General features: G+C 43.0%; 1 protein-coding gene across 3 annotated transcripts; it reads left to right on the top strand.

Moving 5' to 3' along the window:
* The first annotated feature begins 1,458 nt into the window (after nt 1-1,458).
* On the top strand, nt 1,459-20,639 carry CHEK1 (checkpoint kinase 1). Of its 3 annotated transcripts, none has more exons than XM_087970012.1 (13): nt 1,459-1,768; nt 4,708-4,792; nt 5,288-5,511; nt 7,185-7,249; nt 8,091-8,160; nt 11,508-11,696; nt 11,853-11,957; nt 12,700-12,795; nt 14,873-14,981; nt 15,936-16,113; nt 17,389-17,520; nt 18,756-18,857; nt 19,622-20,639. In XM_087970012.1, exons 2-13 carry the CDS (start codon nt 4,728-4,730, stop codon nt 19,715-19,717), a joined length of 1,431 nt encoding a protein of 476 aa, XP_087826138.1. In that variant the 5' UTR covers nt 1,459-1,768; nt 4,708-4,727; the 3' UTR covers nt 19,718-20,639. The 3 variants fall into 3 exon arrangements, with proteins under 3 accessions (XP_087826138.1, XP_087826139.1, XP_087826140.1); XM_087970013.1 differs by having other exon boundaries at nt 1,642-1,768; nt 4,711-4,792; XM_087970014.1 differs by lacking the exon at nt 1,459-1,768 and adding an exon at nt 1,938-1,957.
* Nucleotides 20,640-20,727: the final 88 nt, after the last annotated feature.

Genomic DNA, 20,727 nt, shown 5'->3' with positions numbered 1-20,727 from the left:
ACCTTAGTTTTGCACGTAAAATATTCCTTGCAGTTCAGGACAATTTGCACCAGGCTTTGTACCTTTGGGGCAAGCGAAACACATCTCTTCGAATGATCACCTCTACCTGCTTTACCTGCTTTCTTACCTGTCCAATTCCAGAGTTTCCAATCCAGATAATGGGAAATATGACAAAGTCCTGGGAAAAAATCCCTTCCCCCAACTTTTTTAAAGAAACAAACCAAAAGCAGAAGATCTATTCCAGGTACCTTAAAACCAAACAGGTTGTCCCACCCATTCTGATGCTTTGGGGCACCCTAAAACCTAACAAGAAGCAATCCTGGGATTTGGAGACTTGGATGGTGCACAATGCCTGGGAAGTCACTCAGGTGCTCCAAGGTTGGTCCTGCTCAGATTAGCGCAAGGATTTTCCACCTCCTCCCAAAGAGAAAATATCTCTGGGACGGTGATTTCCATACATCTTTTAGACCAAGAACCAGCATTTTGTTGTAGTCTGGAAATGTTAGAACTGCCTTTCCTATAAACGACCACTTGCATGGCTAAGGCCATACAAATTATACTCCAGAACAGTATTTCTCAACCTTCGTAACTTTATACAGGTAATTCTCAACCTGCATTGTATTGACTTCAATTCCCAGAACTCTCCAGGCAAACCTGCATTGTATAGACATCAATTCCCAGACTTCTCCAGGCAAACCTGCATTGTATTGACTTCAATTCCCAGAATTCTCCAGGCAAACCTGCATTGTATTGACTTCAATTCCCAGAACTCTCCAGGCAAACCTGCATTGTATTGACTTCAATTCCCAGAACTCTCCAGGCAAACCTGCATTGTATTGACTTCAATTCCCAGAATTCTCCAGGCAAACCTGCATCGTACTGACTTCAATTCCCAGAACTCTCCAGGCAAACCTGCATTGTACTGACTTCAATTCCCAGAATTCTCCAGGCAAACCTGCATTGTATTGACTTCAATCCCCGGAATTCTCCAGGCAACTATGCTGGCTAGGGAATTTTGGGGGTTGAAGTCCACAAGTCTCAAAGTTGCCATGCCTGGACACCCCTGGTTTAAAAGCTCCGGGGCACACAGGAGGCAGATTCCCGAGGTATCCCTCGCCACCACTTCAACCACATGTGCCCAACTCTCTTAGCCTCCGAGGCCGAGAGCAGCTGGAGGGAAAGGAACAACTTGCCACAACCCTCCTCACCACGGCCAACTTGCTACAAGCAACTCACGGCGGCCAACTTGCTGCGGGAGGATGTAACAATTCAATTTAACTATTTAACATAACTTTTACAAAAGCACCTTTTAATTTTTGCCATTCGCCTTTCATTCTGTCCCTCCTCCTTGCCTCCTTCAATGCAAGGGTCTTCCAACTTGGCCAGTTTGAGACTTGTGGACTTCAACTCCCAGAATTCCTGAGCTCACATGACGTTGGAGGAGGAATTCTGGGAGTTGAAGTCCGCAAATCTTAAAGCTGCCAAGACCCCTGATTTAATGATTCTCCCCCACCGTTGCTTTGAGACGGACTACTAACTAGTTAGTCTGTAGCCGTGGCGGACCCGCAGCCGGAACCAAGCAGCCTTTCGCGCCGACCACCCTCCCTCCCTCCCCGGCTGGAGCAAGGGGGCTGAGTCCGGGCAAGGGGCGGAGCCGTGGCCGGAATCCTCCGCCTCCGCTCGCTGGGCGGCCCGGCTTGCGACGCGCTTTGGCGGGAAGCGGCGTTTTCGGAGAGAGAGAGAGCCCCGGAGGAGGAAGAGGAGGCGGGTGAGCGCAACCGGGCAGGAGCCGTCGGGACTCGGGCTCTCCCTACAGCCGAGCAACGGGAAGGGAGAGGCTGGGGGTGAGTGGGGGGGGGTGGGCTTGTCCCGGGAGGGGCTCCGGGCTCTGGACGGACAGGCCGGCCTTGCCCCCCTTTCACCCAACCCTCGTCGCCTGGGGTTCCGGGGAAGGGAGGTCACTTGCGTTCCCTCCCCTCCCCATTCGAACAGGGAGTTGCAAAGCAAAGGGGGCGCCCGGTTCGGGAAGGTAACTTCCTTTTTGCAGGTACAACTCCGCCCCTCCCCCCCCCTTATTCAGCTGCTCTCTCTCCCCCCAACATTTAGTATTATCTACTCGCTGAGCCAAGTGGGTTGCTCTCCCTTTAGGGTAGGGGTCCCCAAACTTGGCAACTTGAAGACTGGTGGACTTCAACTCCCAGAATTCTCCAGCCAGCTCTGCTGGCTGGAGAATTCTGGGAGTTGAAGTCCACCAGTCTTCAAGTTGCCAAGTTTGGGGACCCCTGCTTTAGGGGAAACCCCCCTTCACCCCAAGAGTGATCCTTAGGGCACCCCGAGTCTGCTGTCGTTAACTGCACCTTTGTGCCCAGATGGTGCTCTTTGGGTAACGGAGAAGGGCTTTGGAGTTGATTGGATTTTAGACGTTTGAGACAAGGTTGGCCACCCGGGTACATGTTACCAAACCAATTTTACAGTTTAGTAACTTTATAGTTACTAAAAGTAACTTTGATAGATGGGGACTTTCAACTCCCAGAGTTCCCCAGCCGTGTTGCTTGGAGAATTCTGGGAGTTGAAGTCCACCAGTCTTCAAGTTGCCAAGTTTGGGGACCCCTGCTTTAGGGGAAACCCCCCCTTCACCCTAAGAGTGATCCTTAGGGCACCCCGAGTCTGCTGTCGTTAACTGTACCTTTGTACCTAGATGGTGCTCTTTGGGTAACGGAGAAGGGCTTTGGAGTTGATTGGATTTTAGACGTTTGAAACAATGTTGGCCACCCAGGTACATGTTACCAAACAAATGTTACAGTTTAGTAACTTTATAGTTACTTTATAGTAACTTTATAGTTACTAAAAGTAACTTTGATAGATGGGGACTTTCAACTCCCAGAGTTCCCCAGCCGTGTTGCTTGGAGAATTCTGGGAGTTGAAGTCCACCAGTCTTCAAGTTGCCAAGTTTGGGGACCTCTGCTTTAGGGGAAAACCCGCCTTCAACCCAAGAGTGATCCTTAGGGCACCCCGAGTCTGCTGTCGTTAACTGCACCTTTGTGCAGGGATGGTGTTCTAGGATAAGTTTTCCAAACTTTAGCATCTTAAGATGCATGGACTTCACCTCCCAGAATTTTTATGCTAGCTGGGGAATTCTTTGAGTTGAAGTCCATCAGTCTTAAAGTTGCCAAGTTTGGAGACCTCTTCTTTAGTGGAACCCCCCACCTTCATCCCAAGCGTGATCCTTAGGTCTCCCCGAGTCTGCTCTTGTTAATTGCACCTTTGTGCACGGATTATGCTCTTTGGGTAACGGGGCCTTCGAGTTGGTTGGATTTTAGGCGTTTGAGCCAAACCAAGGCCACCCTGGTACTTGTTACCAAACAAGTTTTACAGTTTAGTAACTTTATAGTTAAAAAAGGTAACTTTGATAGACAGGGACTTTCAATTCCCAGAATTCCCCAGCTGTGTTGCCTGGAGAATTCTGGGAGTTGAAGTCCACACAACATGAGTTGCTACGCTTGAGAGCAACGTTCTGGAGTGTAATTTCTATGCTTCTGTGTAAGTTGTTGGGGGGGGGGGTTCTTATAGGAAAGAGGATTCTAGATTACCAGATTTATAGCAATTTGCTGGTTCTTGGTGCAGAAGATGGATGGAAATAACCTTCCTTCATCAGTCTGCCTTCAGACCTGAGGAAGGTTACATTGCTTCTTGCAATGTGTAAACAATATGTGTTTCTGTGTGTAGGTTGCATCAACAGTGGATTTTGGGCCACAGGTTCAATTTGTTTTATTTAGGAGAAAGTAGCTTGTGATACCTCAAGCCTTTCTCCTCCCCTGTGTCTTCCCAAGCATCTTTTTTTTCCTCTGCAAATCACTCTTGCCCTTTTAGGATAGAATTTCCCAACTTTAGCTTCTTAAGATGCATGGACTTCACCTCCCAGAATTCTTTATGCTAGCTGGGGAATTCTGGGAGCTGAAGTCCACACAACTTAAAGTGGCTAAGGTTGGGAAACCTATTCTGGGTCATAAGCAAAAGGGAAACACGTATAGGGAAAGGCACTGAATTTTCTGCTCATCCAGCATAAAAAAAAAAGTTGACTGGAAAAGGATGGATAAGTAGGATGAATTTTTGACTTACTAGCAATAGACTAATCTGTTTTATTTTGGGCTTTTTTCCCAATTAGTTATCTGTTACTCAAGTTTCAAGATTCACATGAGCAGTTATATCTTAGATTCACCCTCCTGGGCTTATTTACTTAGTTATTCCTGTTTATTAGTAAATGAACAAGTAAATGGATTGAAAAATTTTATATGTATGTATGTATATATGTATGTATGTATATGTATATGTATGTTCATTTCTTTTGTTTCTTCAGTTCATTTACTAATAAACAGGAATAAATAAGTAAATAAATTTTATATATATACATACACACACCATAGGAGTGTGTGTGTGTGTGTGTGTGTGTGTGTGTATGTATACACACACCATATTAGTAATATATTAGTAAATTGTGTGTGTGTGTGAGAGAGAGAGAGGGAGAGATATTAATGAGTACCTGGTAGCCATATTTTGTAATTCTTGGCATTATATGTTTATTTTATTTATATGGAGTTTTTAACCGTTGTTACGTTGTAAGCTGCCCACAGTCATGTTTTTGTGAGATGGGCAGCTATATATGTGTGCTAAATAAATAAATTTCTTTTTATTTTCAAATATTTGTAGCAGATGTGCAGGTTGTGAAAATGGCAGTGCCGTTTGTGGAAGACTGGGACTTAGTGCAGACTCTCGGTGAAGGGGCTTATGGAGAGTAAGTTGCTGACGTGAACACATAAAACACTGAGTTCAAATAAAGCCTGTAGAAAAAGGATGAGCTGCAAATTGTAATTCATGATACTGAAGAATTACAGAATGGGGAAAATCATGTGTTTTAAGTTAAGGGGTCCCCCCCCCCCCCATTTTCTGTAGAAGAAAAGTGGATGGTGGGCAAAGCTATATTGATCTTAATTTCCAGGATAGAAAACTTATTTGAGTGAGCCTTGGTGGCGCAGTGGTTAGAGGGCAGTACTGCAGGCTACTTCTGCTGACTGCTGGCTGCCTGCATTTTGGCAGATCGAATCTCACCAGGCTCAAGGTTGACTCATCCTTCCATCCTTCCAAGGTGGGTAAAATGAGGGCCCCAAATTGTTGGGGGCAATAGGCTGGCTCTGTAAATTGCTTAGTGAGGGACATAAAGCACTGTAAAGCGGCATATAAGTCTAAGCGCTATTGCTGTTTGCAAACTTGTCTTTGATCTCCTCTTCAGAGTTCAACTAGCTGTGAATAGGCACACCGAGGAAGCGGTTGCGGTGAAAATGGTGGATATAAAATGTGCCGCTGAATGTCCGGATCAGATCAGGAAGGAGATTTGTATCAACAAAATGTTGACTCATGAGAACATTGTGAAATTCTTTGGGCATCGTCGAGAAGGCACTATTCAGTACCTCTTCCTTGAATACTGCAGTGGGGGAGAGCTCTTTGACCGAATAGGTATGGGAGAATCTGTAGGGTGCCACACAATGACTTCGGTACAATCTAGGGACAATAGTGTTATTTTACTATGAAGGAATCTTGTGGGAATTCCCGTGTGGCTATAAGAAAGGCAACTCAAACTAGTTGGATTATTTTAGTTCGGTTGGATCTATTTCCTATTTTTCACAGTGGTACAATTTATTGTTTTATCCCGGGGTGTCAAACTCAAGGCCCATGGGCTGGATCCCCGAGGCCCTTGGGGTGCTTAGATCTGGGCCATGGGGCCACCCTGGAAATAGTGAAGGATCGGCCCACGGTGCCTCTGCCAGCAAAAACAGAGCTCAGAAGAGTCACGTGCAGCCCTTCTGGGCTCCCTTTTAGCTGGCAGAGGGCTACAAGAGGATCCCCACTCGGGTTACCACAAGTGCCCCCTGGCATGAGTGACGACAAACTGGCCATGCCCACCCGGCCGCCTAAGGTCAAACACAACTGTGATGCGGCCCGCAATGAAACCAAGTTTGACACCCCTGTTTTATCCATTCAGTTGTGTCTGACTCTTGGAGACTTCATAGGCAAGTGCTCTCCATGCTAAATTGTCTAATTGTCTCCATGGGACAATTTATATAAGACCCAGTTTATATGCCCCATCATGGTTTGTTTGCTGTATAAACCATGGTTGGTTGAATTCAATAGCATACCAAAACTAAACCAAGCAATTTTTATTGTAGCTGAGCACAGTGTACAAATCATTAAAAATGTTTAAAAAAAAACCCAGCTACTACAAGCCAACATTCTGGAATCAAACCACTTCTGCCCGCAGGCTGGTTAAAGAAAAGGCATCACCACTGGCAGAGGAGTTAGATTATCTCTTTTTTTAATATGTTGCTTATTTTATGCAATTTATGCTTGGGTTCAATTTAACATGAAAATATAGAAGAATTCAAAAGATTTGTGATATAAAACTGCCTCTACAATTAGGACATGGTTTAATTGCAACTCTGTTTGGTTGTCTTATTCTTTCAGGGTTATTTAAATGCATCTATAACAAGCCAGCCTTAAAATAAACTAATATCAGTTAAAAAGATTCCAAATTGGATGGGTTAATTAAGAGCTAATCCTCCCTTCTTCCCAATCTTCTGATCATGATTTTACTTTGATGGTATTGTCATTTTATTGGGTTAGGCATATTTGTTGTTAATTTTAATGTCTACATGCTGTATGCTGCCCAGAGTTGCTTCGAAACCATTATCATCTCCTTTTAATAACCCCCTAATCCCTTGTGGGGAGGAGTATGGGCAACTGAATGGAGCTGAGTGTTTACTGGCCGGATGCCCTTCCTGTCGCCAATGCGGAGTTTTGTTCAGCAGATATATTCTCACCATGCCCAGAGAGAGAAATATCTGCCTCTACCTAGGATCGAACTCACAGCCTCACAGATTGTGAGGTGAGAGCTCCACCTCTAGGCCACTGCGCCACTCAGTTGCTTAGAAATGATATGGGCGGCAAATTAGTAAATACAAGTTAGTCAAGTTGCAGAATGAAATATCTCTTTCTTAAACTTAATCCTCTACTGGCATTAGTGTCACTATACTGTTTTAAAATGCAGGATTCTAGTGGGGAAAAGAAGTTACTGATGATGTAGATTATTTTAGTATCTGCATAACAATAATTTTTATTTTATTTTATTTCAGAGCCTGATATCGGCATGCCAGAATCAGAAGCACAGAGATTTTTCCACCAGCTAATCGCTGGCGTGGTGAGTCTCTTTATGCTGACTTTTCACTGATTGCTCACATTCTATTTTGAAGTTGATGTGGGCAAAAAGAATTAATAGAATTAATTAATTTGTTATGGAACATTGTTTTTACTATACTGTAAGCTTATTATGTTTTTTATTTTAAAATGTTACGTAGAATGTACTAAGCAGAACCAGAATGGAAAATATGTATTATTTTAAGTGTTAAATTTGGGGAAAAGATAGAAAAGCGTCATACTTCAACCAGTGATTACAGGAAAAATTTTGTATTAAAGAGAAAAGATAAATAGATAATTGAAAAAGAACAGACAAAAGATACAAGTATAATGATTTAAATTGAGATGAAGTAAATAAGATACGAAATAGTATATAAGGTGAGCATGAATTTGATTTATGTCTGTACAAAAAGATGTAACCCGGGATAAGCCGCTTTCTAAAAAAAAGTTTTATGTTTTCATGTTACGTGTTTTGTTTGTTTATGTTTATTGAGAATTAAGAATGTTGGATGAGAACATGAAATTGTAAATAAGACAGATGAAAGTATAAGTTTAATGAATAAAATTGAATAGAAGTAAAGGGAAAAATAGTGAGAATTTGGAAAAAGTAATAAGATATGAAGTTGAATACACAAGATGCATATTAAATTGTGCTTGTATGGAAATGTGATAATTTGGAACTATGCTGTACTTAAACAAGATGTTTTATTTGTTTGGTTAAAACTTAATAAGCAGTTTTTAGAAAAGATGTTTTATGTTCTTACGTTTTATGTTTTGTTTGTTTGTATATTGTTTATTAAAAAAAAAAAAAAAAAGAATTAATAGAATAACATTTTTTCTATAAGGTCTACCTCCATAGCATAGGAGTGACACATCGGGATATTAAGCCAGAGAATCTGCTGCTTGATGCAAGAGGTACGTAATTTTTCTTTTGTACCCTAAAACCTTAGGGTTATAGGCAGGGGTGGGCTTCAAAATTTCCAGCAATCGGTTCTCTGCCCAGTTGCTGGGTGGGTGTGGGTATTGGCGTGGCCTAGTCCGTCTCCTGCACCACGGCAGAGGGTTGTTTTCACCCTACCCGGGCTCCGGAGGCTTTCCTCAAGCTTCTGGGAGGGCAAAAATGGCCTCCTCAGGCTCCGGAGGCTCTGTGGAGGCCAAACTTCTGGGAGGCCTATTTTTCACCCTCCCCAGACTCCAGAGGTTTTCCTCGAGCCTCTGGAGGGCGAAAATGGCCTCCCCAGGCGCCGGAGGCCCTCTGGAGGCTGGAAACGAGCCCATTTTCAGCCTTCCAGAACCTCCAGGAGGCCCATTTTTCACCCTCCCCAAGACTCCAGCCGGGGCCTGCACTTAACTGGCATCCAAAACAGGCTGCGTGGTAACTCCTGGGAGAGGTGGAGCGGGGTGAGCAGGGCCAGCCAGGGGTGGGATTTACCAGTTCACCGAACCGGTAATTAAAAATGATAAAATTAGCTACCGGTTCGCCTGAACCAGTAGCAGCCCACTCCTGGTTATAGAGGAGGAAAAATGCTTGCTGCCAGAAAACCGAGGATTCATTTCAGTCTTCAGACAGACTATTCCTAGTCCAAATTTCTGTTTTTCAGCTAATACTCACCCAGTAATCTTGGGAATCCCACCAGTACTGAATTAAGAGAGAGAGAGACATTCTCTGTATTTTGTCAACCACACCACACAAAAAAAAAAAAATCTGTAATCTTTCACTCAACCAATTTCTGTCTGAACCACAGCAAAAGTTGATTGGATGGAAAAACAGAGTGACGGGCTAAGTTTCTGCAGAACTCCTTTTGCAATGAGGATAGGGGCAGTGTCAGATCCCTAAAAGTGATACTGGCATTTTTATAACTTGTATCCTGGCGCCAGATGGATAGGAGGAAAAGCCATCTGGGGTGTTTCACTTTAATAGCCGGTGGAAGATGGCCATGGGAATGCATGCTTATCTCTCTTCCCAGAGCGATCTGGGACAATAACATCTTCACACCTGTGGATTGGCTGAATCAATATCTGGCTAAAGGGAAGGGTCTTTGTGGCTTTAACTCTACTTGCCTGCCTAAGACAGATCAGACGTTTCATGCCCGTGTTGGAGTCTGACTCCGAGGGAAAGGAGGAACAGCCGACAGGGAGTGGAAGTGTGGCTCCGGAGGTTGTGGAGGAGGCTGGGCAGTCAGAGGAAGACCCAGGCCCATCCCCTCTCCATCCTAGGGCACATAGGGAGGAGAGGATAAAGGAGAGACGTGAATGGCGTGGTCTATGGGGGAGGAAAGGCCCTTGATCCTCTTCATGGGCTGCAGCTGTGAGAACTGGTTAAAAGGACGGACATGCGTATGGGCCAGTGCTGGAAACAAAGCGTGGAAATGTCCCTAGCCTGTCGTTCCTCTCTGAGTTTGATGTCCTTCCCAGTGTGTGTTCCGATATCTGTGGATATCTTCAAACCCTTATCTTGCCTCATTCCCTTAATTGCTTCAGTGTGGTTTGTGTTGTTTTTACTCTTTATAATGTATAGGCCTTTTTAGTTTAAATGGCATTTCCTCCTTTTCGTAACTGCTTGTGGGGGAGTTTTTTGTCTCCAGTCAAGGATATTTGGAGCTTTGAAGCAAAGTAAAAGAATAAAAGGGGCTTCACCTGTTTTTGTGTTTGTTTTGTATCCCGTCATGGATCATCACACGTTGCTTTGAATGACATGCTTTCACTTCTGCTTAATAAAAGCTTCCTTTTGAAACCCTTCATTTCAAGAGTCTTCACTCTTAAGTCAGAAGAGTTGCCAGCTCCTGTCACAGATGGATGTGGATTGCAGAGTCTGCCTGCTGCAGAGCTTCTTACTCTAGGGGGTCACCGAAGATGAGTGTCGTGCCCCTGGTAGAGACTGACTCTGAGGGAGAGGAGGAACAGCCGTCAGGGAGTGGAAGTGTGGCTCCAGAGGTTCTGGAGGAAGCTGGGGAAAGGCAGAGGCCAGCTGGGCAGTCAGACCCAGGCCCATCCCCTATCCATCCTAGGGCACGCAGGGAGGAGAGGATAAGGGAGAGACGTGGTCTCCTCGGGAGGAGAGGGCCATGATCCCCTTCATGGGCTGCAGCTGTGACAACTGAATAAGAGTTTGGACCTGCATACTGGCAAACGCTGGAAACAAAGCGTGTAAATATCTCTATAGTTCCTCTCTGAGTTTGGCGTCCTTCCCAGTGTGTGTTATCTGTGGACATCCTCCAGCCCTTATCTTGCCTGGTTTGTGTTGCTTTTTTCCTTCTTCGTGTAACTGTTTGTGTGGGAGTTTTTTTGTCTTCCATCAAGGATGTTTGGAGCTTGGAAGCAAAGTGAAGGAATAAAAGGGGCTTCACCTGTTTTCTGTAACTGTGTTTGTTTTGTATCCCACCCTGGGTCATCGCAATGAGAAGGGTGTACAGATAGTCCTCGGTTTACGACCATAATTGAGCCCAAAATTTATGTTGCTAAGTGAGGGATTTATGAGTTTTGCCCCATATTATGGCCTTGCTTGCCACAGGTTTTAGGTGAATCAGTGCAGTTAAGTCAGTAATCAGGTTGTTAAGTGAGTCTGGCTTCTCCATTGACTTTGCTTGTCGGAAGGTCGCAAAAGGTGATCACGTCACCCCAGAACACTGCAACGGTCATAAGTATGAACCAGTTGCCAAGCATCTGAATTTTGATCATGTCACCATGGGGATGCTGCAGCGGTTATAAGTGTGAAAAACAGCCATTGGTCAATTTTTTCAATGCCGTTCTAACTTTGGACGATCACTAAATGAACTGTTGTAAGTCAAGGACTACCTGTAGTTTGTATACTCTTCTCCTCTCTTCCCAATCTATCCATTAAAGTCATGAGCGAAATGCTGGATATGGGACCTCTGTTCTTTACCTCGAGATCTCTTTGCCTCTTCTTCAGCCTCCTGGATATTTTTCTGGGTTAAAAGTCTATGGAAATTCTCAGTCTTCCAGGTCATGGTTGTCCCAAAGGTGCTTTTTCAAGAGGCAACTGAAGTTTCTTGTTTTTTTCTTTGAAGACATTTTGCTTCTCATCCAAGAAGCTTCTTCAGCTCTGGCTGGATGGTGGGCAATGGAAGGATTTATACTCCTTGCAGACAGCTGGTCATTTGCATCCTTTTTAGGGAGTCGTTGAGGCCACCTGGAGGTTTATCTGTCCTCAGGGTTTCTGGGTTCTTGAGTGCTTTTCCATTGATTTCATTTGAATTAATCCAATGTGAAGGATGACGCAGTGTCCTTTGTGCTTTGCTCAGACAACCTCAAGATCTCAGACTTCGGGCTCGCTACTGTATTTAAATATAATGGCTGTGAGCGACTGCTGAACAAGATATGTGGCACGCTTCCATACCTGGCCCCAGAAGTCCTGAAAAAGAAAGAATTTCACGCTGAGCCTGTTGATGTTTGGTCATGTGGAATTGTGCTTACTGCGATGTTAGCAGGAGGTAAGAGCTACCTACAGTCTTAATTCCTTTTTCCTAATAGGAATTCTTATAAAATGAAGGGCAGGCGCCTATTTATTGGGAATATCGATTAATTAGGAATCTTCTGTATAACCTTTTGTTAAATTTGGCTCTAAAATGGGGTTTCCTTTCCTGCAGAATTGCCATGGGACCAGCCTGCCGAAACTTGTCAAGAATATTGTGATTGGAAAGAAAGAAAGACATATCTTTCCCCATGGAAGAAGATCGATTCATTGCCTCTCGGTACGTCAGCAAATTAAATAATCCTGTCTCTAATCCAAAATATTATCTATGACATTGATGGCTAACCTTTTTGGGCTCCTGTGCCAAAAATTGTGCGTGTGTGTGTGCGCGCGCTCGTGTGCCAGCCCCAGAAGACAATGCATTCCCCCCTCCCCACGACCCTTGCGCATGCGTGCACAATCCCCCCCCAATGCCCCATTACCTGCATTGCACCTCACAGCTTATTTTTTGGCTGGTTTGAGGCCTTTTTCGGCCTTCCAGAGGCTTGAAAAAACCTCTGCAGGCTTTGCAGGCCAAATAATAGGCACATTTCATCACTTCCAGTCTTACAGGAAGTGATGAAACAGGCCTATTCAGCCTACAGAGGCCTTTTCAAGCCTCTGGGAGACCGAAAAAGGCCTCAAACAGCCAAAAATTAGCTGTGAGGCACATGCATGTGCAGTGAGGTAAGTTTGCCTGTGGTTTACGTGCTGGCATAAATGGCTCTGCGTGCCACCCGTGGCCACGCGTGCCACCGATTCGCCATCACGAATCTATGACTTCTCCCTCTGTTGATCTGTAATGTCCTTTGGAAGAAACCCAGGAAGAATACGGGTTAATTTTTTTATGGACTCAGATTCATCATCCAAAGAACATTGCAAAACCAATGTTAAAAAGTTTTGTTTGAAGATGTTTCGCAATATAGTATTTTAATCGAAGTTGCTTTTATATCAGTTTAATTCTTCATATATATATTTTGCAGCCTTGCTTCTCAAACTCTTAAATGAAAACCCCTCATCCAGGCTTACTGTTGCAGACATTACAAAAGACAGATGGTATACAAAACCTTTAAGGAAAGGTGAGTGTATTTTTGTCTATGGAGATTCTTAAGTCATCCAGGTCATGAATGTCCCAAAGGTGCTTTTTTCAAAAGGCAACTGGGCTTTGTTTTTCCTTGAAGACATTTCGCTTCTCATTCAAGAAGCTTCTTCAATTCTGAACTAAAGAAGCTTCTTGAATGAGAAGCGAAACATCTGCAAAAAAACTAAAGCCCAGTTGCTTTTTGAGAAAGCACCTTTGTGAGTGTATTTCACATCCCTCTTAGTGTGACATCCATCTTACATCCATCTTACTAGCCGATAACCCGGCACTGCCTGGGTATTTATTTATCCCAATCCTGTTTTAGACAAGAAAATCCAGTAGTTGGGACTCACACTGTTGTACCGTGTGTGTATACGCAGTGTCGCAAGTCTTCTATTCCTCTCCTCGGGGGTTTCTTGTCTACGCTGGTGTTTCATTTTTTTTATTGCACTTGGCCAATCGCCTGATGTTTCCTTGGAGGGCTGAGAGGGATTCCCCTTGTGGAGTACTGTGAAGCCGTTACCATGGCAAGTCCACTGTGATGTACAGTAGAAGCCATTTTAAGGCACACACACACACTCCGAGAGGTGTTAGGGGTGTCTTACCCCCACAGTATTTGTTTCCAGAGGGTAAGTCATTTGTGTACCAAGTTTGGTTGAAATTAGTCTAGGCATTCCAGAGTTATTCCGGAACAGACACATGTTTTTATATATATATAGTTGTGGAGTTTTTGAGGCTTTAATATTTTCATGCTTCCCACAGAAGGAGCAAGTCATGCTTCAAATTTTTTTTGTTTTTGATCTTCAATCAACCACCAATGAATAGTAATTAGGAGTAATAGTTATCAATGAGATTTCTTTTTTTATTCTTTTCACTGTCACTTTTTTTCTCAGGATGCTAACTGAGACTCGGCTTAGATTCTTAGTATGCACCTATATTTGGCTTGTTTGAAATAGTCACAGGCATAAAGTAGAAATGTGAAACTTTCACCTGTGTTGCTAAACTACACTTCCCAACATCCCTCAGCTATGGCTGCTGGATGTATATATAGTTCAGCACCATCTGGAAGGTCCAACATTGATATTTCGTAAATACTTGTCATTTTTTCCCCCATGAGTGATTTGTACCACCTGAATGACAGTAAGGTATGAAAAATAGGCCTTGATCAGCTTATTATTTGTCCTTTGAATTGAATTGAATATTTTATTTACCCAAGGCTGATTAAACACGCAAGAAAGTTTTCTTCGGTATAGAAGCACTTGGGCTCGCAAAGCAACAGAAAGAATAATAATAATAATAGTAATACCAATAAGAGGGGGAGTAAAGAAGACAATAAAGAGGATAAATTATAATGCTACAGCCACACTGTGTGGGTTAATGTACATACACATTAGACATCTGCAGGAATTAAGTGTTCAGCAGAGTTATGGCATGAAGGAAAAAAATCTGTCCCTGTTTTATTAGCTTTAGCAGCAAAAAGGGAGAATTTATTTAATTATTTGATTTGTCAAACGCTTACAATATAACAGAAATAAGAATAAACGTAAGTATAAATACATGAAATTGGTACGAATAATTGGGGACAATAGGACAAGGACAGTAGGCACGTTTGTGTGCTTATGCACGCCCCTTACAGACCTCTTAGGAATGGGGTGAGGTCAATAGAGGTTAGTTTGAAGGTAAAGGAGTGGGGGTTTGAGCAGGTGACAACAGAGTCAGGTAGTGAATTCCAGACAGTGACTACTCGGTTGCTGAAATCCTATTTCCTGCAATTGAGTTTGGAGTGGTTTACTTTGAATTGACAAAAGCACAATGCAGACAATATGAAAGTTATCTCATTTTCATTCAGGGAGTTTCACATTTAGTAATTCTACATTGATTGGTTTTTTTCTGATCCTTCAGAGAAGAATATAAGCTGATATGTGCTGGTCTGTGACCATAATAAAGATGACCCGCTTATATTCAATCCATCCAACAGCCCTAGAGAGCTGCAGGCCCTAGCCTGGCCTCGAAATACTTGATTTTACTTAAATTGTTTTGTTTAGATCCTAATCATGACATCTCTGTCTTTGTAGGCATAAAGCGGTCCTGGGGCTCTTCTGGAGGACCTTCTGATTCCCCTGGAGGTTTTTCTAAACACATTAGATCAGATATGGATTTCTCTCCTGTAAAAGTTGCACACAGGTGAAGATACCTTTGTGTATGTGTAGTGTCTAGTAATCTTAACTTCACAGAAACAGCACTGTTGTGTAAATGTTTGTGGTATGGGTTCTCATTAGTTCCCTAAGATACATACAGGCAACAGAACCATGCCTGACGAGATGAAATTTGGGGTATTCTAGGCAGGATAAGAGCTCAGAAGTAGCAATAGCACTTAGACTTACATACTGCTTCACAGTGCTTTACAGCCCTCACTAAGCAGTTTACAGAGTCAGCATATTGCCCCCAACAATCTGGGTCCTCATTTTACTGACTGTGGAAGAATGGAAGGTCAACCTTGAGTCAACCTTGAGCTAGTAAGAATCGAACTGCTGGCAGTCAGGAGTCAGCAGAATTAGCCTGAAATACTGCTTTCTAACCACTGAGCCACTACGGCTCTAGAATACAGATTGGCAAATTGAATCTCTAGAATCTTCTAGTTGGGCTTGATAATTGCTGGCCTAAAATCCTGAAGAGAAGCTGCTTATCAAACAAGATGGTTCTAGATTAGGTATAACTATGATGTGTATCAACGGAAGGCCACCAGTTTTTCCGCGTTCTGATGGACTTGCATCATCACAATGTCTCCCTATCTTCTCTATCAAACTAAAGATCCAAAAGTAATTGGATAATAAATTGGATCTGTGAACAATTGGTTGGTCTGAATTAATCTTCCGTTTGGGGTGTCCATCCATGCTGGCTGGATATTTTGACTCGTTAGTACCGATAGTGATCTCACTTGAGTAACTTGGAATATGCTCAGATCTGGAATTTGGTTGGGGAAAATGAGAACCTTAGTCATATGTATGGATTAGCTTTAATAGCCCTATGCCAAATAAAGGCTCATACAGTCCAGCGCAGACAATAGTCTGCTTTCTGAAAGTACAATACTAGAAAAACATTCTAATATTGTGATGATATCTGTCTTTGTTGTGGCAGCGAGGAAAAAAAGATCTGTTCCAATTCCCAGCCAGAACCAAGAACTGGGCTCTCCTTGTGGGACAGCAGCCCAGGCAATATTGAGAAATTGATGCAAGGGATTAGCTTCTCTCAACCAGCCCGCCCTGAGCACATGCTGCTGAACAGCCAGATGTTAGGCACTCCAAGTTCATCGCAGGTAACTCTGCCTGGTGGAATGATTGCCTTCTCTTTGTTCTTAAATCACTACAGGTAATCCTCAACTTACAACCATTCATTTAGAGGCTGTTCGAAGTTACAAAGGCACGAGATAACAGTGACTTATGACCAGTCCTTGCTTTTAACAACCATTGCAGCATCTCCATAGTCACAATTGAGGCATTTGGCAACTGGCATATATTTACACTGGTTGCGGCATCCCAGGAATGCATCTGTTCTGACCTAGACATCCCCAACAGCATGAAGCCGACTCCTCGTCCCAGTAAACCCCTTTTAGTTAGTTTACAGTGAATTCCTCTCCAGCAAAGTCCCGGACAACAGCCTTTCAAGATAGTTCACAATTACAGACCTTTATCAGGCTTGGAGAGTTGCCAGACCGATATCTTTCAGATACCACACTGTAGCAGACAACGCTTGGCAAGAATGCAGGAACAGATCTTCACCCAAATGAATTAACTGTCTCCTGCAAAACCCCATTCCCCTTTCGCTCCTCTTTTATTCCCTATGGGAGGGGCCATTCACCGTCCACCTATGGCTTTACTCCCAAGTCAACCCTTGTTCCTTAGCTGTTCCCTTCTTCTGGCAGCTCTGCGCATGCGCACACTTGGAACAGGCTCCATCTGTTCTTCTGCCCCACTGATGTCCAACTCCGTAGGTAGCTGATAAGTGTCAGATGGCCCTGACCCCATCTCTGCCTCTGACGCAGAGTACTCAGCCTTCCCCAGACTCCAGGACTGGCCCATGTTCCTCCCCAACCTCCTCACTGTCCCAATCTGCTGCCAGCTCCATTGGCCACTGGCGGGCCACAACAGCATGATTGGCATTTGCAACCTTCCCAGCCAGCTTTCCGACAAGCAAAGTCAGTATGGGAAGGAGCCCAATTTGCTTAATGACTGCATGATTCACTTAACATTTGTAATTTCCCAACTATTGCGGGGGGGAAAAAATCAAGCCCGACTTCCTTAACTGCTTAGCTTAGCAATGGAAATGCTGACCCCCTATTGTGGTTGTAAGCCGAGGACTACCTCTACATTGGGTTTTCCTTTCCTCTTTAAACCCCATCCTTTGCTTTGGAATTTAATAATAATAATTGGAATTAATTATTGTTTTAATTAAACAAAATTAAAGGATAAATTCATTGTTTCGATGAAAACCTTAACAACAAACTTTGGGAAATCAAATTGGTTCCAGGCAAATCATCAACGGAATTGCTCACTTTACAGTTTTCTGGCATTTTCTGTCTTGTGTCTCTTAGAACCCCTGGCAACGTCTAGTAAAGAGGATGACCCGTTTCTTTTTGAAATTGGATGCTAACCAGTCTTACCAAATCTTGAAGGAGGTTTGTGAAAAGATGGGCTACATCTGGAAGAAAGGTTGCACAAACCAGGTATAAAAGTAACACCTTGAAGTATCTATGTTGGTTGGACAAGCGAAGGAATAAGCAATAGAGCTAGAACTGCACATGGATGGTATTGGTTGCAATTCTTAGCTATTGCTAACATTATCACTACATATTATAATTACAAACTGGAGAGCCAGTTTGCTGTAGTAGTTAAGGTGCAGGCATAGAAACTAGGAGACTCAGAGTTCTAGTCCTGCCTTAGCAGTGGTGGGATTCAATTTTTTTTACTATCGGTTCTGTGGGCATGCCCTGGTGGGTGTGGCTTGGTGGGCGTGGCAGTGGAAGGATACTGTAAAATTTCCATTCCTCCCCTCTCCTGGGGGAAAGTTACTGCAAAATCTCCATTCCCTCCCCACCCCACTAATCTGCTTTCCAGCTCCGTTCTCCTGGGCAGGGCAACCAAAGAAGACCCAGCCGATCAGCTGGCACTCAATGGGAGGCAGAAAATAGATGGGGGCTGGGCCAATCAGAGGTGGTATTGGCCGGTTCTCCGAATTACTCAAAATTTCTGCTACCGGTTCTTCAGTGGTCAGAAGTTGGTGAATACCATCTCTGTGCCTTAGGCATAGAAGCCCAGCTAGATGACTTTAAGTCAGTCCTCTTTTTATTTCTCTTAGGATGTTTATTTATAGTAGCCAGGGAAGTTTGTTATTTATTCAAAAACATACCGTGTTTCTCATATAATAAGGCCTGGTCTTATTTTTTTTTGAGCCCCGAAAAAATGGCTAGGCCGTCTTTTCGGGGGTGACTTAATTTCCCCCGCCCTTGCATCTTTGGGTGGGCAGGCGGCGATGGCTTGGATGTTGACCTCGGCGTTGGTGGGGCACTTCGTATCAGGGTCAACGCAGGCAGCACCATATCCGGGTGTGCAACAAAAGTACTTCCTAACGGCAAGCCCCCCCACCATTTCCCCCCCCCCCCCATTTCGCATATTTTAATATAGGCCTTAATTTGGGGGAGGGGCTTAATTTCATTTCATGCCTATAAAACATGCTGGGACTTCCTATTGGGGGAGGCCATATTGTTGGAGAAACAGGGTAGTTTGGGAAAAATCCATTTATAAGGCTTGCCATGTGCTTCAGAAAAGAACACCCATGACTCTAATAATAATTATTATACATTGTGAGACTTTCTATCGGCCTCACCACAGCAGAAGGCAATTTCACCGGAAGACTAACTTTACTTCTTCCCTTCTGATCTACTCTTCTTTCTCTTGAAAGATCACCATATCCACCATGGACAGAAGAAATAACAAACTGATTTTCAAAGCAAGCCTGGTGGAAATGGAGGAGAAAATTCTTGTGGATTTCCGATTGTCAAAGGTAAGTCCGTTTTAGTAAGATGTCTAAGCTTAGGCAGAAGAAAGAAACGAAAGAGATTTGTTCACAAAGACAAGGCATAATAATCATAGCAGTGCTTCTACAGGTAGTCTTTGAGTTAACAGTCATTCGTTTAGTGGTCATCCAAAATTACAAGGATACTGACTTCCATCCAGTCCTTACATGTACAATCACAGTCATGTGATCCAAATTTGGGTGCTTCGCCAATCAGCATATATTTACAAACGGTTGCAACTTCCTGGGATTACACAATTGCAAATTGGGACTTTACCAGCCTCCTTCTGACAACCAAAGGCAGTGGGGGGAAGCTGTATTCATTTAATGACTACATGATTCACTTAAGAACTGTACTGATTTGGCTTAACAACTGTGACAAGAAAGATTGTAAAATTGAGCAGAACTCACTTAACCACCTCACTTAACAACAGAGAAATTCTGCCCTCAATTATTGTAATTTGAGGACTATCTGTATTCTGCTTTGGTTACAGGATCCTAAGCAGTTTATAGTATTACATATCAAACATGATTTACAAGTCCACAACTATTAAAATGGTTAAACCTGCACGTTTGTACTATCCTCCATAGTAAGAATTTGAGCTGATCATCCTTTCATTTCTAATCTCTAAAAAAGGTTTTGGGGTAATATTATTTGTTCATAGGATGCTAAATATGTCAGAATCCAATATTTTGTACTGTAACAATACTTTGATGCTACGCTTTTTTTCTTTTTCTCATTTTCCACACAGGGTGATGGTTTGGAATTCAAAAGGCATTTCCTGAAGATCAAAGAGAAACTAAATGATGTTGTCAGTCCACAGAAGTTATGGCTTCCAGTAACATGATCGCCTTTTGTCTGAAAAACAAGTGAATTTGGCTACAGTGTTTTCGGCCATAGGACAGTTTATGCTAAGGCATACCCTGATTTCACACACTCAGCGCCCATTCCTCTTGGCTCTGACATGATCAGTAACCAATTGAGAAGTTAATATCGTGATGGGACGTAATTATGTATTTTTCGTCGGGTAACTCATAAAAATTTCCAGTGTCTTAGATTTTGCAGGCTTTTAGCTTGCATTCTACTTTATACAGATAATTCAAATGTTTTGGCATGCCACCTTTTTCTAAATGGGAATGTTTTCTTCTTTTTTCCAAAGTATTACACAGGAGTACAAAGTGAAGTTTTGCAAAGAGGAGAAGGAAATTAAATGAAAACCAACACCAAGCAACAACTTGCTTTGTATACTTGGGAGCAGGGCTGTTGAATTTGCAAAATCCAGCACAAACTCCATATCAGAATACCTGGCTTAGCTTGAAATTATTTTTTTGGTCAAGTGTTGCTGAAAAAAAAGTGACGTATTACTGTTTTTCATGTTTGAATTTTTCACTTTGAAAGAAAGAAAAGAAAACATTACGGATGCAATTAATGTGATTTGTTAAAATATTTTTCTATGTCCAGATGTCTCTTCCTTCCCATGAAAACATCTGTGTTGTTGAGCACCAAAAATGTGGAAATTGGAGGAATGGGATAAGATTAGCAGTTTTTCCTACATCCGGTTACACTTAGTTTGTTAGGTGTTCCAGGCATTTCAGGCTCTTGTTATTGCATGTCTGAATGCTGCTTGATTGGACCATTCCGTGGACACAGAGAAGAATGGAGACAAAGGATATGAACCTTTGTTCTCATCATGGTGCTGATCAGTTTTACTTACCCATGTTCCAGCAATGTGATTTTTAAAAAAAAGAAAATAAAGCATTGAACGAAAATACTTGTCAATTATATTGCCACAAAAAATAGTGGACCTCAAAAATGACTTCTGCTTCCCTTTTGTGACCTTGTCAAATATTTTTCAAT

Source organism: Notechis scutatus, chromosome 7 (assembly GCF_049901735.1).
Source record: "Notechis scutatus isolate UNSWTSFEM ecotype Mainland chromosome 7, rNotScu1.2, whole genome shotgun sequence".
Classification (NCBI taxonomy): domain Eukaryota; kingdom Metazoa; phylum Chordata; class Lepidosauria; order Squamata; family Elapidae; genus Notechis; species Notechis scutatus.
The sequence above is the reverse complement of the archived record's forward strand: the minus strand, read 5'-3'. Positions and strand labels throughout refer to the sequence as shown.